At 40.7% G+C, this 21,659-nt stretch overlaps 1 protein-coding gene across 1 annotated transcript in view; it reads right to left on the minus strand.

Moving 5' to 3' along the window:
* gria2b (glutamate receptor, ionotropic, AMPA 2b) overlaps positions 1-16,736 on the minus strand; it is a 42,755-nt gene extending 26,019 nt beyond the window's left edge. Inside the window, 2 exon segments of the mRNA XM_029440971.1 lie at positions 16,124-16,264; positions 16,384-16,736. Of these exon segments, the coding sequence (XP_029296831.1) occupies positions 16,124-16,264; positions 16,384-16,468 (226 nt within the window). The 5' untranslated portion in view covers positions 16,469-16,736.
* Between the last annotated feature and the right edge of the window lie 4,923 nt (positions 16,737-21,659).

Consider the following 21,659-nt stretch of genomic DNA (forward strand, 5'->3'; position numbering starts at 1 on the left):
TCAAATATTATGTGTCATCCTGCTCTGAAAATGAAAAGACTGATTAAAAGAAAAATGGTTGTTTTAAATCTAACCTTTCCCATCTCACCCAATTTTTAATATGACTAAAGGAAAATGGAAATACTGACGATCGTCTAAGGTGCTCTGTCTACACAAAGCTGTTGGAAAATGTAGAAACTCTGTGCACGGCTCTCACCGATAGACTATCATATATGCATATCCTGTGTTTCACAATGGACTCTTTATCCTCCTGTATTCTCCAGCATAACATCCCAATGAAAAAGAAGCTCAGGTAATTCATGTCATATTTTGCATTACAAAACATGACAATGTTGGGACTTGTATGCCTGGCAAAGCTCACATCTGTTCTTAGAAGAAAAGGAAAGCATCTTATCTCAGTCTTGGCATCACAGAAGAGAAGTAATATATTCTAGCACACCTCACTGTCATCCCCTGAAGCTAATAGAGCAGTAAAGTTTCCTTCTGTCCCTGTGTCACATCCGTCCATTGTCATGTTTCTAAGGCTTTCTTAGCTGGCTCTCTCTCGCTGGTGAGCTTGCTGAGTTTGCCCTGGATTAAAACTCTCTGAGCTCATGCTTAGAGACTGGATTTCCCCATGACTGTGCTGCAGCTTATGCCAGAGCTAACAGTTTGACAACGTGTTACTTTATTACCAAATATGGTAATTCACATCCAGAAGCCTTGCCCTACCCATTCACCCATGCAGTGGCTGATCAGAGGGTATTTCGCCTGCACTGTGTGTGACAGCCAAAGAATGAAGGGCAAGACATCTGCGTGTGCTTGTACAATGAGGAATTCATAAATGTTTAATTAAGGAAGAAAAGCCAGCCACAAACAGCAACGTTTAGAAACAGTGAGAATTGTAGAAAAAGCCATTAAGCCTTTGTCACATTCGACCGCTTTTCAATGAAACCAGGCAGTAATAACCCTCAGAAATCCACTTCCGAACACAGAAAAAAGAAGATTGACTGGGTAAATCTTTTTTTCTAGTGTTGATGAAGTCACCCTAATTAGTCGCCATGAGCAGAATGTTATTCTTGCTCACTGCTGGGTCTGTGAGCTTTGGTATAGACCCTGTGTTCCCTCTCTATCTTTCTGTTCAAAAAGATTAAATGAAAAGAAAATGCAGTTCTCACTTAATCTTGGTATGTGTAAGTAAGATAAACTAACTGTCGACTTGGGGACTTCTAATCCTGACATTGTTCCAGACAACAGTGCATATCGCACGATACACTGTGTGTGCATACCTCTGGTTTGTCTGTGTTTTGTTGTTAGTGTGTGAGCTGGTTGGTCTAAAATGTCATTCTTTTATGTTTGAACCAGTAATGTCAAAGGAAATGTAGCTTTTTGCTGAGGATAATGTGAAACACAAAGTGTGTATGTGAAAGCTGTATATGTAGACCAAGAGCAGGGGCAGACAATCATGTACAAGTACATCAGGAGAATAGCTCTCCTTAAGCGTGGAATACAAAATGGCCATGCGTCGACACTTTGTCTGCATTGGATTATTTGAAAAGAAAATTACTTATTTTATCAAAACTGCTTCGAGAATTACAAGAAGGGAATCTAAAACATCGCACTTTTTTGTGAGGGACTTACTTTCTGCTTCTGACCAACATGCTTGACAGAGCAGCTTTGAACACACATCATTTTAGGCTCCTTTAATGATGACACACACACACACACACACTCACACACACACACACACACACACACACACACACACACACACACACACACACACACACAGGTGAAACTGTTTAAAAGTGAAGAAATCAAGTTGCCGTTGAGAAGTTTTGGGACTTTCAGATTGTTGAGTTGGCAAAAAACTATATTTCAGTTGATAGTGTTATCAGAGGCAGCTTTGAAAGGCAACATTTTAACTTTCAAAAAGGTATTGCAGGGGGGGTCGCAAAATTGTTTGTAGATAAAGCAAAAAATCTTTTTTTTTTGTTGCACATTCACATCCTCCCCACCCCCCGTCGCACATAACTACGACAGCACCCCGCCCTTCATTTGAAGCAGGGGGTCCCTGCTCCATGCTACACCAGTTTGGGGGTCCTTGGCCTGAAAAACGTTGAAGACCCTTGGCTTACACTGTATCAAAAGATGTGTATCAAAAAGACTTCCACAGAGAAATTAAACATTTCCCACAGATATGTATGACATCTCTGTAAAAACTTCACAAATTGTTGGTGCAGTTCCTGTACATTATTTGTGCGACAGATGTTTAGGCGCTCGTCAGACACTCTGTGGTCATTAGAAGGTCCTAATCACCTCATTATCACCACAGCATGTTAAATGTGTCGCAGCAGTGGCTCGAGCTCTGTGTTTCACCTTCCAAGGAGAAGGTGCACCCTGTAAAATATATTTAGCCGTCCCAATTAACTGACCTCATTTCCACCACCATGGCACCAAAGGCATTTCCACCACTGTTGACATTACTGCTCTGTCACTGATCAAACATGTAACTTGAATAAATTAACTGCTGAAAAAAAATGTTGAGTTGAAGACTTTTCTTTTTATCATTGGATCAGCAGTGGACAACACTGTCTGATATTTAATGGAAGACCAACAGAGGACCAGTGCATCAGTAAAATGATGAATCAGTTTAACACACACACACACACACACACACACACACACACACACACACACACACACACACACACACACACACACACAAGCCACCCCACTGTGGTGATGATCATCAGCAGTCCAGTCACAGCTAACAGAAGTGACTGTTAGATATCTCACCCTCTCCAACACTCCTGTTCTCAGCACAGAGAAAAGGCCTCTGGGCTTTGGAGGCTTTTATGTAAAACTGATCTGTCACCAGTTGGCGAGGTGGCTCAAAGCCACCACCTCTTCCGTCAGAGCAACCTCAGCACATTTGTCACTGATATAGTTGCACGGCTAGATTTTGACCTTGTATATCTCCCAAAAAAACTGGACGAACTAGGTGGCTTGTAAGTGCCTTCTAAAACGATCGATATGACTGGTCCAAAAACAACATCTGAGGGATTTCTAAGCGGCCATCTGATGTTTAAAGTATGATTTAGGCAACTATCACTAACTAATCCCTTTCAGCATTGAAGAAAACAATGTGTCTCCTGAGTCTCCAGTGTCAAATTCACATGCTTTCTTTACCCGACCTCTCCAGCCCTCCTTCCTGCTGTAATGCTTTTTACAGCATTGCCATGCTTCTTCTGCCTTTGATACTAAAAGAGCATATATGACATGTTTTGTTGTGGTTTTTTAAATGCAAATGCTGTTGTTTCTTTGGTAACAAGAGTTTTTCTTGGGAAAGGTCGAGATTGAAAGCATTCTCATGTCTAAGTATGTAGCTTAGCATAAAGACGTGGAGTAGGGGAAAACAGCAACTATGGCTCTGTTTAAATTAAACACATCTGCATACCAGCACCTCTGACGCTAATGTATTAACTACTTGTCAACACGAAAACTATTGTGGATTATAATAATCTCCAGAAATGCCAGACGTTCCTTATTAAATACATTATTATGTTTCTACTTCGTCCCTCGGCAGCAGACAACTTTCAAGCATTTAAAAAAAACGTCATGTTTTGGCTCCAACTATTTTAAGGCCTTTCAGAGTCCTCCTGTCAGTTTTACGACTCAAAGATGCTTTTGAAAACCAAAATCATTGCTGTCCTGCTCTTGTAATATCAGACTCTTTCTTCATTGCGTATTTGCGTAGACCTCAGACAGAGATGTTTCTGACTTCAGGCACAACAAAAACTATTTTGACTTTCATCTACTAGTCCGATCTCAATTAAAATACACTGTTTAGCCCTCAGCTAAAATCCTATTCACACCAATCCCAGAGGATTTCTTTAGGTTAAAGGATTATAAAAGAGCGTATATGCTTCACCAAGCACCTGCAACACTTAGGGAAAGCAAAACATTTACCAATAACCTCTAAATGTATGGAGCGTAGGCAGTGTTTTATAACTTCTAAGAGCTTTGTCTGCAGCCGTAACAACATGATGTGGTTTCATTCCCTCTGTAGACTGTTGCCAAGGTAACATATTCCAGCCCTCTCTACACTGCAGAACATATTCACCACGGCTTGTCGTTTCATTTTAGTGCATGTACAACACCTAATAATCCTACGCCTGTGACCACTGTTTGTACATTGTACATACAATATTAGGAGCATTTTTGTATATATGTGTATGTTTATGTGTATATTTATATACATGTGTATGTTATGTGTATATTTATATACATATGTGTATATGTATGTGAGTGTATATATACATACATATGAACATAAACACATACCTATGAAGTGGATATGAATAAGAACATGTATAGTATGTTTTCAGGAAATATTGTTAGCTAATATCATATGGTTGTTTTGTGTGCAAGTGTCTTTTGTGTTATTTGTGGAAGAGTATGGGGATTCTAATACAATGCTAAATGTAGTGTTGAGGCATTAAATGTCATTTTTCTGAACTGAATAAATGTCCAAATTCCAAATGGATTACATTTCTGCTCCACAGCTCCACTAGTTTAAAGACCCTTTTCAAAATTACCATAAATAAAACATGTGAAAGAGTTTTTAAAAACTTTCTTCTGAAAGACAAGGATGTTGCCTGGATGATAGTTCTCAGTCATCCTCTCGAGCAGCCGATACGAAGACTTCTGGGAGGTGTTTCTCTGGGCAAGCGATGCACGCTGGGAGGTGTTTCTGTCTGACTTTGAGCAGCTCCTTCGGCAGCTGGTGTCTAGAAGAACAGTGCAGCTCAGTTCTTATCAACTTCTGACTCCCCCCCCCCTCCTCCCATCTCTCTTCCTACTTCTCTCCATCTCCTTCTCTCTTTCTCCCTCTCTCGCTTTGTTCACTGACCTGTTTCCTGGAGGGTTTCTGACGGCTGTGGATGGAGGATGTAGGTTTCCCAAGAACAGAGTCTGATGAATGTTCTCTCTACTAAAGGCCCGCAATGTGATTGTTGTACCCCCCCCCCCCCCCCCCAATGTTCCAATCGCCCTTTCAGCTCTCTATTGTTGTTATCCAGGCGCTTTTCAATGCTCTACCAGTAGCTCGAGGGGTGGGGTGAGGGGAGCATTGGAAGCTGCCTGAACAGCTCATATATGCCAATTATTTACTAAGTTTGACTGCTGCCTATAGCAGCCGCATCATTTACCCCTAAATAACAATGTACCTGCCAGCATTTCTCCCATTCATTTTCAATCAAAACCATTAGCAACATCACAACAGCTCCACTGATGTTATACATCCAAGTCAGTTTATTAGTCATGATTAGTAGCTATTCAGCCAATGAAAACAGTACATTTTATATATATATATATTGTGTATAATTCTGTGGCTATGGAAGTATTCCCTTTAGAACATCCTCTACAATATTACAATAATTGGTGTAGGATGTTGAAGCTTAATAAAAGTTGTAAAGTATCCTGCGAATAATTGAAAACCCCTGTTGATCCGTCTTGTCTCTTAATCTGCCCCAGTGCAATAAGACTCTTTTAGCGTAACTGCGGTTTCATTTATGGTTTGATGTGTATAAGATGAGAGCAGCTAGCTTTCCTAGTATCTTCTAATGAAGCCAGGAAAACCCTTCACCTTTAAATTAACTTGAATACAGTGACTAAAGGTGTGTGTGTGTGTGTGTGTGTGTGTGTGTGTGTGTGTGTGTGTGTGTGTGTGTGTGTGTGTGTGTTGAGCTCAGAGTAACTAACCAAAACAGTTGTGTTTTAATTCCTGTTTTAAACACTGATCTGGACAGTGACATACACTCACTTATAAACACTGTCTATATCAAAGAAACACTAGTTTTGGTCGAACATGAAATCCTTAAACTTCTGATTAAGCAACAACATAAAGGTTTGACAAAATTAAACTAGTAGCAGTTGTCTGTAAAGTCTAACTTGTAGCTTATTCCCAATAATTATGCAGTGCTTCGATCATATTTTATTTGTTTACTTTAAAAACACAGACTAAGTCTCAGTCCTACATTTAAGATGTGACAAACGAGGCCTGTGTCGTGTTGCTGTGCACGCCAATCCCTCCCAATAAGCCCAAAACAAAATTCTTCAGCCATATTGATTCTGCGAAGTCGGCCGATACATCACACTCAGCTGCTTCGTTCGCATTCCATCTGCCTCCTGTAATAAAACATATTGTATGTCCACTGACCTTTGGCGCTAATAGCAAAGCAGACTTTAGATCTGCTGTTCTATGTTTCTAATGATCTTGGAACCTGCCCAAGCAGAATTAGTTACATCTATAAAAACGCAGCTTCATCCGATATCCGAGGGAGCAGCTGCCATGGCAACCAGACACTGAGTGTTCGCTGAAGATGAATAAGGACCAAATCATAGCGAAGCAATGAGACAATGCACATGCCTCTGTCTTTGATGGCTCCTGTTCAAATTACTGTTTGTACCACGGGTCTTAATATTTAAAAAGTCAAAAGATATGTAGGTGTACAGAACTCTCACATCCCAAACCCATGTTTCATTCTACTTTCTTCTTTGTCATTACAGGGTGGGTGGGGGGTTGGGAAGCAATGAGACGTCCCATCAACATCCCTGGGTCAGTTCAAAATGACACCAGGCTCACTCATCAGCACAATCTCCATTTGACCCCCAACTCATCCCCTCCCCCTTGGCCCTTAGCTCTTCCCTCCATCCCTGACCTACACATAACCATCTATCCATCATCCATTCATTCTAATGCTTAAATTAGTACTTTAACAAGTGACGTGGTTTAGTGAAAATGGATTTCAATTTGGTGAAAAAGGCCGTTTTACTTCTACTTTAACATGTAGGAACTACTGCAGTGATGTGGGCATTTGAAAATAGAGAACATCATCTCGATTATCAAATATTTATTCACATTCTATTAGGCTCTGCTACCATTCTCACATAAAAGCAGGTACTTAATAAATAAGTACTAGCCAGGGACGTGGCAAGCGCAATCCCATAAAGGCTGGGTAAAAGTAGTAGGTAAGGGAGGAATTACTTTTACTCTTACTAGCTCACATGATACATTCAGTACAATGTACATTTATAATGTACATTTATAATGTACATTATAATGTACATTTCTGTCCTTTGAGCTGCTGAAAGACAGGACTCGAAAAATGGCAAAATGGAAGTGACTGGAAAAAGTTGGTCAATCAAACAAACAAAAAAGAATAAAAACCTTTGGCAGATTGGTGAGTAAACATGACTGTTATTGTACATATTGAATTAGTACTGTGGAACTTTATCAAGGCAACACGTAAACATGGACATTGTTCTAATTTTGCATTAACAGCACAGCATCATCTGCAAACTAAAATGTGAACAAATCGGAAAACATGGAGGCTTCTTACTAAAATATTCAAAGACATACTTACAAAACAGGATACATAATAAATAAAGGCTTGTCTCGTATATAGGCAGGGTTCAAATTCTAGGGTTAATAGAGGATACGGCATACTTTCTGAATGTAAGAAAGGAGACGATGAGATGCACACTGACGGTTATTTGCATGAAACATCCTGGAAAAAGACAGCAACCTCTAAAAATGACTTTATTTGTATTACACAGTGCTCCCTTATAATGCTTAAAACACTTTTGACATTTTGTCTTTGTCATGAGTGCCAGTGAAAAGGCCTTGTTGAAAAAAGATAGAGATTACACTAAACTTCAAAAGGAAACGAACGGGGTTGTGAACTTCCGAAGGCCTCAACATTTTCAACAATAAAATGAGCATTAAAAAGCAAGATTGCGGTTGCAGCTGCAGCCCTTTCACTGGTGGGGATTTTTATACAAATCTGACTTTATTTTGACAACCAACCCTGTTGTACAGAAGGCTGCTTTGTGGTGCACAACCAACACAAACAGGAGAACAATGCACATGACGACAACGCCGTCTTTTTGCAAGGCTGAAAGTAAATAGCGTATAGCGCTAGCATATGATAAACTGCATTTGTAGAAGCGTCATTACATTTCTATAAAGTAGAAACAATATGATACAAATCTAAAAATCCCTGTCCATCATCTGAAATCCTACAGGAGAGAATAAAAGGTCAGCATTTAGATGTATTTTATTGAACGTAACGCTGTTACTCTGTTTTCTTTCCGGCCAGCAAATGGTGAAATCAGAAAATGTTAGATAATTTATGCGGCTGCCCCCTTTTTCCCGCTGTTTTATCACAGCAGGGTAAGATGTGGAGCTGCTATGGAAAGTGAGAGTGGTTTTTTTTCATGAGCACCAACAGTCTCTCGTCGAACTTCAGTGTCACTGTGTTAAAATAGAAGATGTCAGTCAGGAAAGGTCCAGTTGCCTCTTGCCTGCTGCAACACAACACTGTCTGCCTGTCTGAGTGTGTACGCAGCTGGATATAGGCTGCTGTGAGTGTGTGTCTGTCCGCGTCTGTTTGTTTGCCCTCTCTTTAAGACACCTGTTCCACACAATGATCTCAACTGCCAGTGGACACGGGTTCTGACCGAGCTGGCCGAAGTCTCTGCCTCGCCATATTTCACTCGTATTTGTTCTCTTATCTCCTTCTAACCGTCCGTGTCATTGTCAATTTAATGGTTTTGTCCTGGCACATATTAACATACTCGCTTGTCCTTGTGGTTGATCCGTCTTTGAATTTGACCTTATCTGAGCATGTGAGTGTGACACTGATGAGTCCACTACATTACATCGTCATTACACGTTAACATTATGATTTTAAATACATGCAACATTTTAAATATTTCGCTTTTTTTAGTCTCTGGGTCTTTTTATGTGCATCCGCTCCTTCCTGTTATTGCTCACTTTGTCTGACTTGATGATTTAGCAATAACTTTGCAAGTTTTGGATTGATTGTTCTCTTTTATTTTTATCTCTGAGAGCAGCAGGGTAATAGACCAAAACAACATAAAGAAACACCCCCGCACAAACCTTCCTGACACAAAGACACGATGAAATTGCTGCACAGCCACCCTAAGAAACAAAAAAAACCAGAAGCAATGTCTGCAAACACCACAGACATTGTTGAGCAGCCCTGCTGCAAACATAAAGACGTGTTTGAAGTGGATCAAAGCTATAAATTAAGTGGGCAAAGTTAAGAGACAGCGTTGCAGAGAGCAGACCTTCAAGGAAATGTATTCATCAGCCCTGCAAGTTGATTTATGGGCTGCTTGGAGGAATGACACTGAAGTTTTCACGGATACATATTCTTAACCAGAAGGTGAAGCAGTGGAGAAAACTGTGGATGTAAGTCAACATTACACAGAATGAGAGCAAGAAAATGTGAAATAATTATGTATGAAGCTGAACAAAGCGCTCTCACTTATCCCTGCACGCTGGCCCTATGTGCATAAATGTACTTTTTGTGAATTAAGTAAAGTATTGATGGATTGATATCCTTATTATTGTGTAGCACATCAGGTAAATAGCTACACTTCCTTCTTGATCGTATCATTAGCTTGAGCCATCCTGACCTTTGTAAAGGACACAGCCACCCTAAAGAGAGTTGTTCTTACATTTACAATACATTTACATTTTGCTCGCCGAGACATAACATTAGAACAACAGAGAGCACGGGGACGTATCTGTGAGCTCACCGCACTATTGCTCTGCTTATCGCACTGTAAAGTCGTTCTGGCTCCGTTCGTCTCTCTCTCTCTGTCTCTCTCTCTCTCTCTCTCTCTCTCTGTCTCTCTCTCTCTCTCTCGTCTCTCTCTCTCTCTCTCTCTCTCTCTTATCTTCGCTCTGTCTCTCTCTCTCCTCATGTCTCGTCTGTCTCTCTCTCTCTCTGTCTCTCTTCTCTCTGTCTCTCTCTCTCTCTGTCTCTCTCTCTCTCTGTCTCTATCTCCTCTCTCTCTCTCTCTCTCTCTCTCTCCTCTCTCTCTCTCTTCTCTCTGTCTGTCTGTCTCTCTCTCTCTCTCTCTCTCTCTCTCTCTCTCTCTCTGTCTGTCTGTCTCTCTCTCTCTCTCTCTCTCTCTCTCTCTCTCTCTCTCTCTCTCTCTCTCTCTCTCTCTCTCTCTCATGTCCTAATAGGTTTGACAATAACACCCTGTAAGACCAGACAAGGCAACCAGATCAAATCTTAATCACCACAATGATTGGAAGGACGTGATCTCTTCAATGCATGCTAATGAGCCTCAGCAGAACATTTTACTCATTCTCATTTAAGTGAACTTCAAGTTCACAGTTGTCAGATTCAAAGACTTATAGAATAGTTCACTTTTTCATATCATGTTATTTATGTAATCATTTACATAACATATACAACAAATAACAAATAATCTTACTTGCTAACTCTGATGATCTGCTTATGTTATTATGTGTCTTTTAGCTGCTGCTGAATCTCCAACTCAACCACGAGCTTTATGGATGCAGTTGTGAAACGATGCTCTTCATCATATCAGTGCAGAGTAGAAGAGTAGATAACAGCGGATCTATAATCATCGTAGCTACCCGGCCTCTCCACGACGCACTTCCTGACTCTCATGATAAATTTAGCTTCTGGAACGCTGACAACCCTACTCCCAAACTTGACTTATTTACAATCTGGAACAGTAAGGGTAAATGGTTGTTGGCGTTGATGCTGCTGTCACTGAACAAGCTTTTAGAGCTTGATAAAAGGCTGCAGAAGAGTTCTTTTTCTTTTTCAAATAAAAAACATATGGGAGGGGACATCTAGATAGAGGGCCAAGTATAATGCTTTAGTTACATCTTTTTTAGGATAAGCATCTGTGTTCTGAGGAGACAATCTCTGGATCTCTATTCGCCAACCAAAGACATGCAAATCAGGAAGTATTGTAGCGCTGGTGCAGAGACACAGCGCTGGTGCAAAGACACAGCGCTGGTGCAGAGTGCTGGTGCCTAAACAAGAGAGAATTATGTGTTCACTGTAACACTTTCAATTATTGAATGAAACCCAATTCCTAGTGACTGAAGTCAGTGTTCTGTGCTCGGCTAGAGGATGGGACTCTCCATCTGGCAATGAAAGCCTATTAGGTGACCCCATATTGCATCAATTCTGCGTCATGCACTGAACCCTAACCTGCTGCTGTTAAATCCTGTTTATGACCAAGTGGCTGTGTTTCATCGTGGCTACACAGGGGGGGTGCATACTAACTGGATACTCATGTGCATAGAAGCTTAAATGCAAACAAAACAACAACCAAATGGAGAAAAATGTATAGAATTGAGCATGAAAATAATCTTAACCATGACTGCAACGGCAGTGCATGGTATTCATCAACAAACAAAGTCGACTCAGTTGTCATCACTTTAAGTTCAATAATGTTGTGTGATGACAACTGATGAAGACTGTCAGATGCAGTTGAGAGCTCTGGAAGACAGCAAGTAAGGGACTTGATTGAAGATTATTATGTCACATAGACACATTGGTATGTATATGTATACATCTGTATGTTCAATCAAAAGGCAATACTTATCGTTTAGATCGTGTTTTGGTGAGTTTGGTGCATTTCTGCGGTGAAACATATTTTAAAAGTGATCCATGAACCCTCTGGTCACTCTCTTAGAGTCAGGAGGAAACACAAGCCTCCAGTGAGATTCTGTGAAGTTCAGCGTTGTTTCGACAGTCCATCTGCTAAATAACTCATCATTTTAATCTTCTATTCTGCCTTAAACATATAGTGTGTGTGTTTAGTGAATTTTGAGATGCACTAGTAGCCGCTGTCGCTGCAGGACAAACAAGCCCCTGACTAGCTTAGGGTCGAAAAATGCTTTTTGAGCAAACCTTCCTCGGAGGCACAGAGCAAAGTAAGTCATTGGATACGAGGCAGGAGGCGACTTCCAGCTGAGAGCCTTTGAATCATGTTGTAACTGATGCTATCTCAGTCTTGTGTTTTTTGAGGACAGAGTGATAAGGGCTTGTTGGAGGCTGTATTCAGGGCAAGCAAAGATCCACAGAGGGTTCTTTAGCCTCATTTTCTGACCGGCCAGCGCCCAGGCCTATTTAATATTTCAACGCTCCCTCTGAAATGGAGGAGAATGCACTTAATTAAGTGTGAACAATAAATTGGCTATAACCAATGCTCCACTGTGCATATATGGACGGTTTAAGCTTTTGATCATTCAGCAAGGTCCCCGAACGTGTGCATCCCCGAGATGCTATGTGCATGTAGATGCGTGAAATTACAGTATGACGTGATTCAACCATGACGAACTAGAACTTTGAAGTGTTAAATCGCCGGCCCGCTGTCAGTGACCTCAAACTGCTCTTCTGCTCTCAGAGGAGGAAGAGTGCTTTGCTTTGAAAGAGGTGGGAGTGAGAAATAAAAGCATGGGCGCATGCTATAGCAAAATGTAAAGTTTAGTTTGGTACTGAAACACGCACACACACACACACACACACACACACACACACACACACACACACACACACACACACACACACACACACACACAGGAGAATAACCAGATGCATATTGAATTTAAAAGCTTTTCACTGCAATAAAGGAAAAGCGTATCCCTACTGTAGATCAACATACACTGCTACTTATCATTAATTGGTGATGCCCCTTTTGGTGTAAATAATTTAACGATCTGCGATGTTACCCAGAATGCCTTTCCTTGTGCTGCAGTTGAGTACGTGGTTTGTCCAATTAGAATAATGCTGTGATGTGTGCCTCAGAAAAAAGGTGTCATATTTTGCACTGCCGATGACGAAGTGCAAACAGTAGCTGCGCTGCGTTCTGGAGAGGATAGTCTGATAATCTAGGTCTAAATTCATGCAAACATATTGACTTTAGAATGCAATGTTTACTTGTGACTCTGCATAACTCTTAGCTTAGAGTTAAATCCAAGAATGACTTTCCTTTTTGTTTCATTTGAATAATAATGTGAGTCCAGAAAAATGCAAAGATTATAGAAAAGACTGAAACACAAGCATCTCTTTGTTCCAGCCCAAAGGTAAACAGGTAGCACACACACACACACACACACACACACACACACACACACACACACACACACACACACACACACACACACACACAGATCTTCAGGACAAAGTAGAAGTAATCTCAATCTCACCCATTCTTGCCATGTCAAACAAACATGTTCTGATGAAGGCTGCCGGGCCGAAACATTAGTGTGTTTGTTTGACATGAAAACTGATGCATTATAGATTATAACATAGCAACCAAAACCTTCTCCGTATTATTAGATTGTTGCTTAGCTGTTAAGCACTAATACAGTTAGGGTTTATAAACCCTTTGTACACCATACTCTACTTGAAAGTTGGAAAATATAACACCATGTAAAATGTTAGAAATCATCCACCATGGATTATGTTTACAGCCGTGTAGTGGTTTAGGGTGCATTAGTCAGTTAACCACATTGGGTCTCGGAGGTGATTCTATTCTAGGAAGTTTGAACAGGAATATTTTTAATTTATTGCTCTGGGAGGCCAGCACAGCGATAAAATTGCACACACACATAGATGCATGCACACACACACACACAGTTACAATGACTCCGCTGGTCTTGGCAGCAGATGCAGGCCTGTTCAGATGAACTGTTATTGATGGAGGAATGTATCATCCTCCCTCCCACTGTCTCTGACACTGCACTGATGAAGTACGCTGCTGCACAAGTACAACCAGAGTGTGATACAGATCCATATGTTCCCAGTTTCATTTAATTATCTTAAATATTGTATCTTATTATATTGGACTGGGAGGAAGATAAAAGGAAGAAAAATACAAAATCAGAACAATAAGGTTTGGTCAGGACTAAAAAATATTTGCTTTGCTTTCGTAGGAAGCGACTACAAGTTCTGGGTCTATTTCAGTTCAATTTGATTCCATGTTTCCCTCATCATTAAAGACAAATGTGCTTTTGTTGGATCCCAAATGAAATCTCACACCTGCCACAGCAACAATAAGCAGCCGCTCATCGGTAAGGGAGCGTGTGAGGAGTCCTGGAGCTCAACAGAAAGCTCGCAAGAACCTATAGTTATGATCTATTAGCTTTTAATATTTCTCCTTTTATTCTCCACTGCGTGCTGTCTCATGAAGTACATCTTGACACAAGGCAAAGTGGTGGTGTTAATGCACTATAATTACACATGGAGGTGGATTGTGAGGCAGGCTGCCATCTACCGGCTTAAAAGCAAACCCCCCCCCCAACACCTCACCTCACCCCTCCTACTTCTAACACCCACTCAAGAAGGTAGATAGAGTTCATACACACACATTACCCAAACAAAAGGTATGCACACGTTCAGCCTGGGTGCTGTGTCGAGGAACAAATAAACTTCATGCTATCAGCCGGCAAAACATTTTTTCACAAATCACATTGCACTCATTCCCCATTCAGGGTCGCTGCAACTGCGTGCAGGTTTTAGTAATTTGCTGTTTAAAGGTTAGCCCAACAACAACTGAACTGAAGCTGAGTTGTTGAAGTGGAAGTGAACCAGCCTCACAGTGTGTCAAACCCACCAGACTGAAAGATCACAAGTGTCAGCTGCTTAGCATAAACCATCAGCTGCAGTTAAATGCGTGCAAACTGAAGTAATAGCGTAAATAATTCACAAGGTTTGTAATACATTGGTTTCCACAAAACTCTCATTTTAAATGATTTGATTAGTAATCAAGTTCATTTCTAGAAGTATATGTGGAAGCCAGCAGTCGTTTGTGCCATAAATTAAGAATAGGAATAAAGAACTGCTTCATGCTGCAGTTTGTGTTTACTTTATGAATTGTTGCATCAGGTTCAGTCCCTCACCTTTCTCCAGCATGTGCAGAATCAAAACACTTTAAGAAATCAGGTAATTAATTACATGCCACGGTCATCTGAAAGACTGGCCTAAAACCCAGAGTAAATAAATTGATTAGGAAAACCAAATGATGTGTTTATAAGAAACTAATTGGCCACACACTTGAGGTAAAAGGAAACACATTGGGGGAAACATACAGGTATTTATATGGTTCATATGTACTATTGATTATGTATAAAAAACAATATTTCCAGAGTCCTTCTTAAGTCTCAGCAAAGATATCTTTGTTCAGAAAATGCTTCTGAGCTTTCAAAGTGAGGACAATGATTTGTATGTTGAACATCGACATGACTCTCGAAGCAACGAGGCTCTCCTAGCAGGAAGCTTTTATATGGTAATGAAATCGATTGGACCGATGCGCGCACCAATCAGAAGCGTTTGATTTATGTTTAAGAGACTGTTGAGAGGAGTAGTCGCTTGGCAACCGCCTGCCTAATGAAATGTACGCGCTGTGGCTATTAAAAATAGCAACATCAAACATCATTTTCTGCCTTTTGTTGCCGTTAGTTCAAAGATGTTTTGAAAGAAAAGCATGATTCAAACGGAAAACTCTCCCGCAGTGTGATCGGATGTGAGAGCCCTGTATTTTCCCAAAGAACTGCCAATCATGTTCCGGCCTCGTGCTGGTGAAATCATCGCATCCTAATGCAAATATGTTTTATAGGAGCCAACAATGGATGAACTTCGCTCCTTCTGAGCAAAGAAAAGACGTGAAATCGGTACACACTGCAAAGAAAATGTCCATCTCAGCAAAGTCCGATGTCGCTTTTTTCTTCTCGAAACCCGAGAGAAAAAACTAATTCATGTCGCGAGATAGATTGCATCTATTTCTTTTAAGTGCCAGTCTTCTTTTTTCGTGGGGAAAAAGGAAGAAAACAAGTCGGATATGTTCATTGGTATCCTGAGGGGTTCGGTACAAACAGGTTGATGTTCATTGAAATCGTTTCTCCACTCAGTCAAAGGGATTTGGTTTTAAAGACTGTTGGATGAAAAGAACGAGGGTCGATATGTTTGCAGCGCAGTGTTGTTTGATCTTTGAATCTGAAGGAATTAAAATGGGATAGATGTGACTGACTGTTACTGTGGAAACCAACTTTCCCCTGCCTACACGATGCTCGTCCATCCTCAACTACCCAGCTCAAAGCCTCGACGTGTTTTCGGACAGAATATTGTTAGAACAGCTCCATCTCCAAAATAGCCGACACATGTATCCAAACTAATATCATAAAAAAACGCACAATGGGAATACAAAATAAAATGGACGACATAAACACTTTTTTTTTTTTTAAAGAGAGGGAAATATGTTTGTCACTTACAGCAGTTGGTTACAGCAAAACTGTTCGCCACTTCCAGATTGTCAATATGGGGCGTCAATCTGAATTCCGAGGTGCCAAACTGAACCATTCCTATCCGAAATGCGCTGTACTCTTGATCCGCGCCCCTTGGGAAGAGTCCCCCTGAAACCGAAATGCAAATATCATCTACACTTGCACAATGTTCTCTGGTAAGAACATTTTCTCAACATTTTATGCACACAATACAAGTCGTTTTTATGTTTGAACTTGTGGATACCTACCAATTTGAACACTGGGCGAGCCTCCAAGCGCGCATCCCCATAAAACCAGCAGAACTATAACGGATAAATTCACTATCTTTTCCATGTCCACAGTTTAGGTGTCCACATCCACCACGGGAGTCTGGTATTCCTCGATTTCGCCGAAGATGTTAGATCCGACACATATTGGAGACCTTCAGCCCTGGGGGAGAAACACTTCAAATCTGCAGCAAAGGACCGTTTTTCTGCAGGTGGCTGGATGTAAGAGGACACCAGCAGTGAAGGAATGGTCGTCTGCAATGTAGGTCTGCTGTCTCTTCTGCCGCTCCTCCTCGTCGCTGCCCTCCTGCCGGCAGCTGATACCTCCTCTAAACGCACAGGGACACTGCGCGTCTCCGCTCGGCGCGCCGGAGATCCTTTCAGCATCACACCCACAAGTGAGGAATTTTAATGAGAAGGCGGACAGAAACGAAAAAAGCCGAGTGGCAACCGCTTAGTGAGAAGAGTGCATTCAGGAGCTAGAATTAAACCTCCAGTCTGTTTCACACATTACGACCTTTCTTTAGGACCTTTAAGGCACATGGGGAACAAGTGTTGATTCAGAACATCATAGGGACACTATGTGCAGGTAGTCCATATGTGTGATGTTGACTTCATGGAGTACATACAGGACATTCATTTACAGAGTCTTTGTTTTTCAGCAGGTCAATCTGCCTGTGTGTCAAAAGGCTTTCCAACCCAACACCAACAACCTCATGTGGAGAGACTAGAGAGTTAATGTTAATCTATAATCCAATAAACAGATTTAAATGTAGTTGCAGTATCATTTTAAAATGATTTCTGCAACAGAGTAGCAAATCTACCGTGTGTATTGTTGATACACCTTGACTCAAATATTTAGTTTGTACATGTCATGCATGTGCTTTATACTCTTACGGTATACAGAGTTTATTGGGGCTGCAGCTAACAATAATTAATGTGGGGTTATTGTCTACATTAAAAATGTCAGCGATGCATTCATACAGTATGTTGAACAGGATGATACAAGCAGCAAATGGACAAACTGAGACCAGAGAATATTTTGGCATGTTTGCTTGAAAATGGAATCAAACAATACACAGATTATCAAAATGAATGTTCTGCCCATCATCTAATTAAATCGTAGTTTAAGATCTGAAGTTGATAATTAGTGAGCAGGCCGGTGAAGGTCACGATCACCTCTCTCTTGCAGGGATCAAACTTATGACCTTAAAAATATAATTTCCACAGTTGCATTGAAGATTTCTGCTTTCATACGTGACTCAATGTACTGAATACCTTTGTCCTACATAACTACTGTAAGAACTGCTTTGTATAACTGACACAGTGTCAGAAGAGCAGCAACAACATATAAAGAAAAGAAAAGACCACCTTCAAATGTTTTTCGGTCACTTGAAAAACAAGTCTCCTCTTTACCACAGTAAAGGCCAACATTTCATACTGAGAAAACTCATCAAGTGCATCAGCTGGAGGCCATCACTCATGCCCTCTAGGAATACACATCAAATGAATCTCCTCTTTAACTTTGATCTAGTGCTTATTTCCACCCTCTGCATACAAATCCAATGCAAATCTATATAGCTGGTTGTAACTGGGTTAAATGGAGGAGAGCTGCCTCAAATCTATCAGGAAACAAATGCCATTCCTGTCCCCTTGTTTTATGAGACACATATCTCAGCCTGCATGGACACATGTATATTAATCATTGGACAATGTGAGATAGAAGTATGGGAGCAAACTAATGAGGCGGAGAGTGAGTCGGAGCTCAGGGTGGTGGCAGTTAGAAGCGGCAGCGTGTGTCAGATTTCAGCACCACGGACAGCACAACACATGTAACATTTAGCTCTATGAGTGCACGTGAGGGTGGGAATCCTGGGTTCATCATAACTTGGGTCCTATTTTCTTGGTTTGGTCCATTGTTTCTGTCGGATAGAAGAAACACGATCATTTTGGCAGAGAATGATGTGTTTTTGTTTGGACTTTGATTATAGCAAGGGGCTGATTGAGAACATTATAAACCCAAATAGATATGTATGTATCATATCTTTATTATTGGCAACTTGACTTCTCATGTTGAATTGTATGCATGCCAGTAGACAAATTGCAAATGTTTGCATGTTCAGGTGAAATATTTTTCACTGACTCTCAAGGTTACGTTAGCAATTAGTTGGAATTAATTAAGTGGAAGTGTGGTAACTGATCACGGACTCTGTTTTCTCTTTAATTAAGAAAAATCTAGTTATTTCCAGGAAAGGTCTTGGAAATCAGTTGAATTGATTTGGAAATGACACGTAAAATACAACGCTACCAAAAATATAGTTTGCCTAAGTTTTGGCTAAACTGTTGTATTTCTTACACTGTCATACTTTGTTTTAGCAATTGTCACCGTGTTCTCAGATGTCAGCCACTAGTTACAACATTATTACACAAACTACAAAAATGAAAGCAGAATGTCCCTCTAACCGCCGGCTCCCGGAGATTAAATGCCAAACTCGACCAGTTGCATCTCACGTGAGCTGCACACCTGCTGCCATTCTCATTGTGAATCCTTCATACCATAAGTCCGCTGCTTGTGTTTCACATACTCATATATGTTCATCTGGTTGACCTTGTCTGGAGGTTCTGCCATGCATGGGTTCACTCACTGCCAGATTGAAATGCAATTTCAGTTTGATTATATCAGCAAATTCCACAATTTACTGAATTTGCAGCCTGCGAGATAGTTTAACTGCCGCGACGCTGAAGAGTGTTTTTAATGAGTTTTTCAGGAGGGAAATGAGAGTAACTCATAATCAAATCATGAACCCGCCGGCTGTGTGGAAATGTTTGTCTTTGAGTCAATTTCCACTAATAAATCACAAGAGTGAGATGGAAATTATTAAATGGTAAAAGGACTGCTTTTATATAGCGCTTTTCCAATCTTTACGATCACTCAAAGCACTTTACAACACATGTCATTCACACAGAGTCAGAGGCTACCATACAAGGTGCACATCAGCTCTTCAGTAGTGTAAAGATTCATACACACACCGTTGGCCATCAAGAGCAATTTGGGGTTCAGTTTCTTGCCCAAGGACACTTTGACATGCTGACTGCAGGACTGGGGATCGAACCACCAATCTTCCAAACAGTGGACGACCACTCTACCTCCCGAGCCACAGCCAGCATTTGTAGCTGCCCACTACAAATGCAAATTAAAACATTTTGTCCTCCTGGAGAATCCAGCACGTTGAGTTTGCTCAGACTTAGTCTGTGACCTTTTGAGAAATGTTTTAAGCACTCAGATTTGTTTGTCCCAGAAATCCTGTGCAACTTCCTCCTAGAAAGTGTTTACATCTCTGGCATTTAGTTGCTGCTCTTATCAGAGAGACTCGCAATGGGAAGCATTTTAGTGTCACACTCGAGGGTTCTGCAACAAGACACTCAGCTTGCGATGGCCAAACACTGGCTGTTGTTGTTGTTGTGGGGATCTGACACGTGACCTTCTGGTAACACAATTCAGTGATTTTAATGATTCCCACGTCATCATTAGCTGCAGTACAGAGAAGCAATGGATAAATGTGTCAGCAATTAATCCCTGGAAGTCTATGTTCTTAATTACTTTCTTCTCTCCTACATTTGTTCATGAAACAATATTTAAACTAAGGGGCCAAGATACTATTCAGTGTGAAGTTTGAATTTGCAGGTTCCATATTGTAATTTGGTCAGAAATGATAAAGAATATGTAGCTGTGTCATCAATTTTCTTCTCTGTGATCTTTATTGTCAGGAAGTTCCACACGACTGCAGCCTGTCCTAGCATGAACTGAGCAGGAAGCAGGAAGCAACTGTATTTCAGATACATCTGCTGTGCTAATACAACTATACAGCAAATCACAAACATACATTTTAAAGATGAACCAGCTGAACTGCATGCCTCAGGAAAAAAACCTGGAAATAAAATCACTGAGGCGACAGTGTTAGCCACAAAGTGTTAGCCACTAAGTGTTAGCCACTAAGACACTGTGTCACCCTCCAGGCTGCAAGTCACAGCAAAGATTATGTTTGATCTACATTATGCAGTGTTGAGAATTCAACATTGTTTATCCCTCAAGACAAATAGAATGATGACTCCAAATTACAATTGGACAAATTTAAGGAGGATAAGAATTATATTACAGGAAATTATGAATAAGGAATAACATTTTTATTACCTCAGGCTGATGCAAAGTGTGCTATTAAAGATGTGAGACCAAAGGACACCTTCAGTACAAACACAATTCATTACGAGGAGCATGTGATATCTGCATTAAGTATTAATACTTGTGCCAATATTATTTTTGCATAAAAAGGTTTTTAGTGATATGCACAAATGTGTTATTCTAAAAACTGCAACTGGAGAAGCGAAAGCAGCACAAACATTAAAACAACATTTTGTTTAATCACTGCGCTTTATTTCGACAAGGCTTTGGTGATTCTTCATGTTGTGTCAATTGATCAGGAAATTGAAAACAGCAGTGCCTCTGAGACTTACAGCTGCTGCTGACGTGACGAGTAAAGCGAAGCGGTGATGTGAATACATAACAGGGTCTTTGGACACAGCGAAGTTGCTAAGCCAAGCATTTACTGCCATTAGAAGAGTTCTGGGGAGTTCAACCTGCAGAGATCGCTCTCAAGGTCAGGAAGAGTGCTGAGACTGGACACTTTGACTGCATCATCTTACGTCAATAGCATTCAATCTGTACCAACGTTGCACCAAGCTCCTCCTCCTCCTCCTCCTTCAATAATTTGACATGAGAGAAATTGCTTCAGCCTCGGATCAGATGAAAGGTTTGAAACTCATTCAATCCTTACATAAGTAATATCAAAGTAATAACTTTAAAGGATGTTATTAAGGGGAAATATTCATGTTTATGTGCACAGAGTTTTAAGAACATCACAGAACTTTTATTCGAAAATAAGATTTTAAAACTAACTCTGGTTCTAGTCGTGTTTACTCACAACATAGCACACAGTTAAACACTGGCATCATTTTCGTGCTCAAACTATGTATGAAAGCATGTGACTGTGCAAATGTGTGTTGTGCTGATAAACGACATTCATTCATCTACAAGCGTAATAGTTTCCAGCTGTCTGCGTCGTGTATTTCCCTCTGTTGCATCAATTTCTTTTCTTGTCCTCTGCCTAATACTAATGATGCATCCTCCCGATCCCCTCTGCTGCTTGATGGTTTTCATGTTTCCAGCTGAGTAGTTGTTGTTTTATGACCCCTATGGTCCA

Source organism: Cottoperca gobio, chromosome 10 (genome assembly GCF_900634415.1).
Source record: "Cottoperca gobio chromosome 10, fCotGob3.1, whole genome shotgun sequence".
Classification (NCBI taxonomy): Eukaryota; Metazoa; Chordata; class Actinopteri; order Perciformes; family Bovichtidae; genus Cottoperca; species Cottoperca gobio.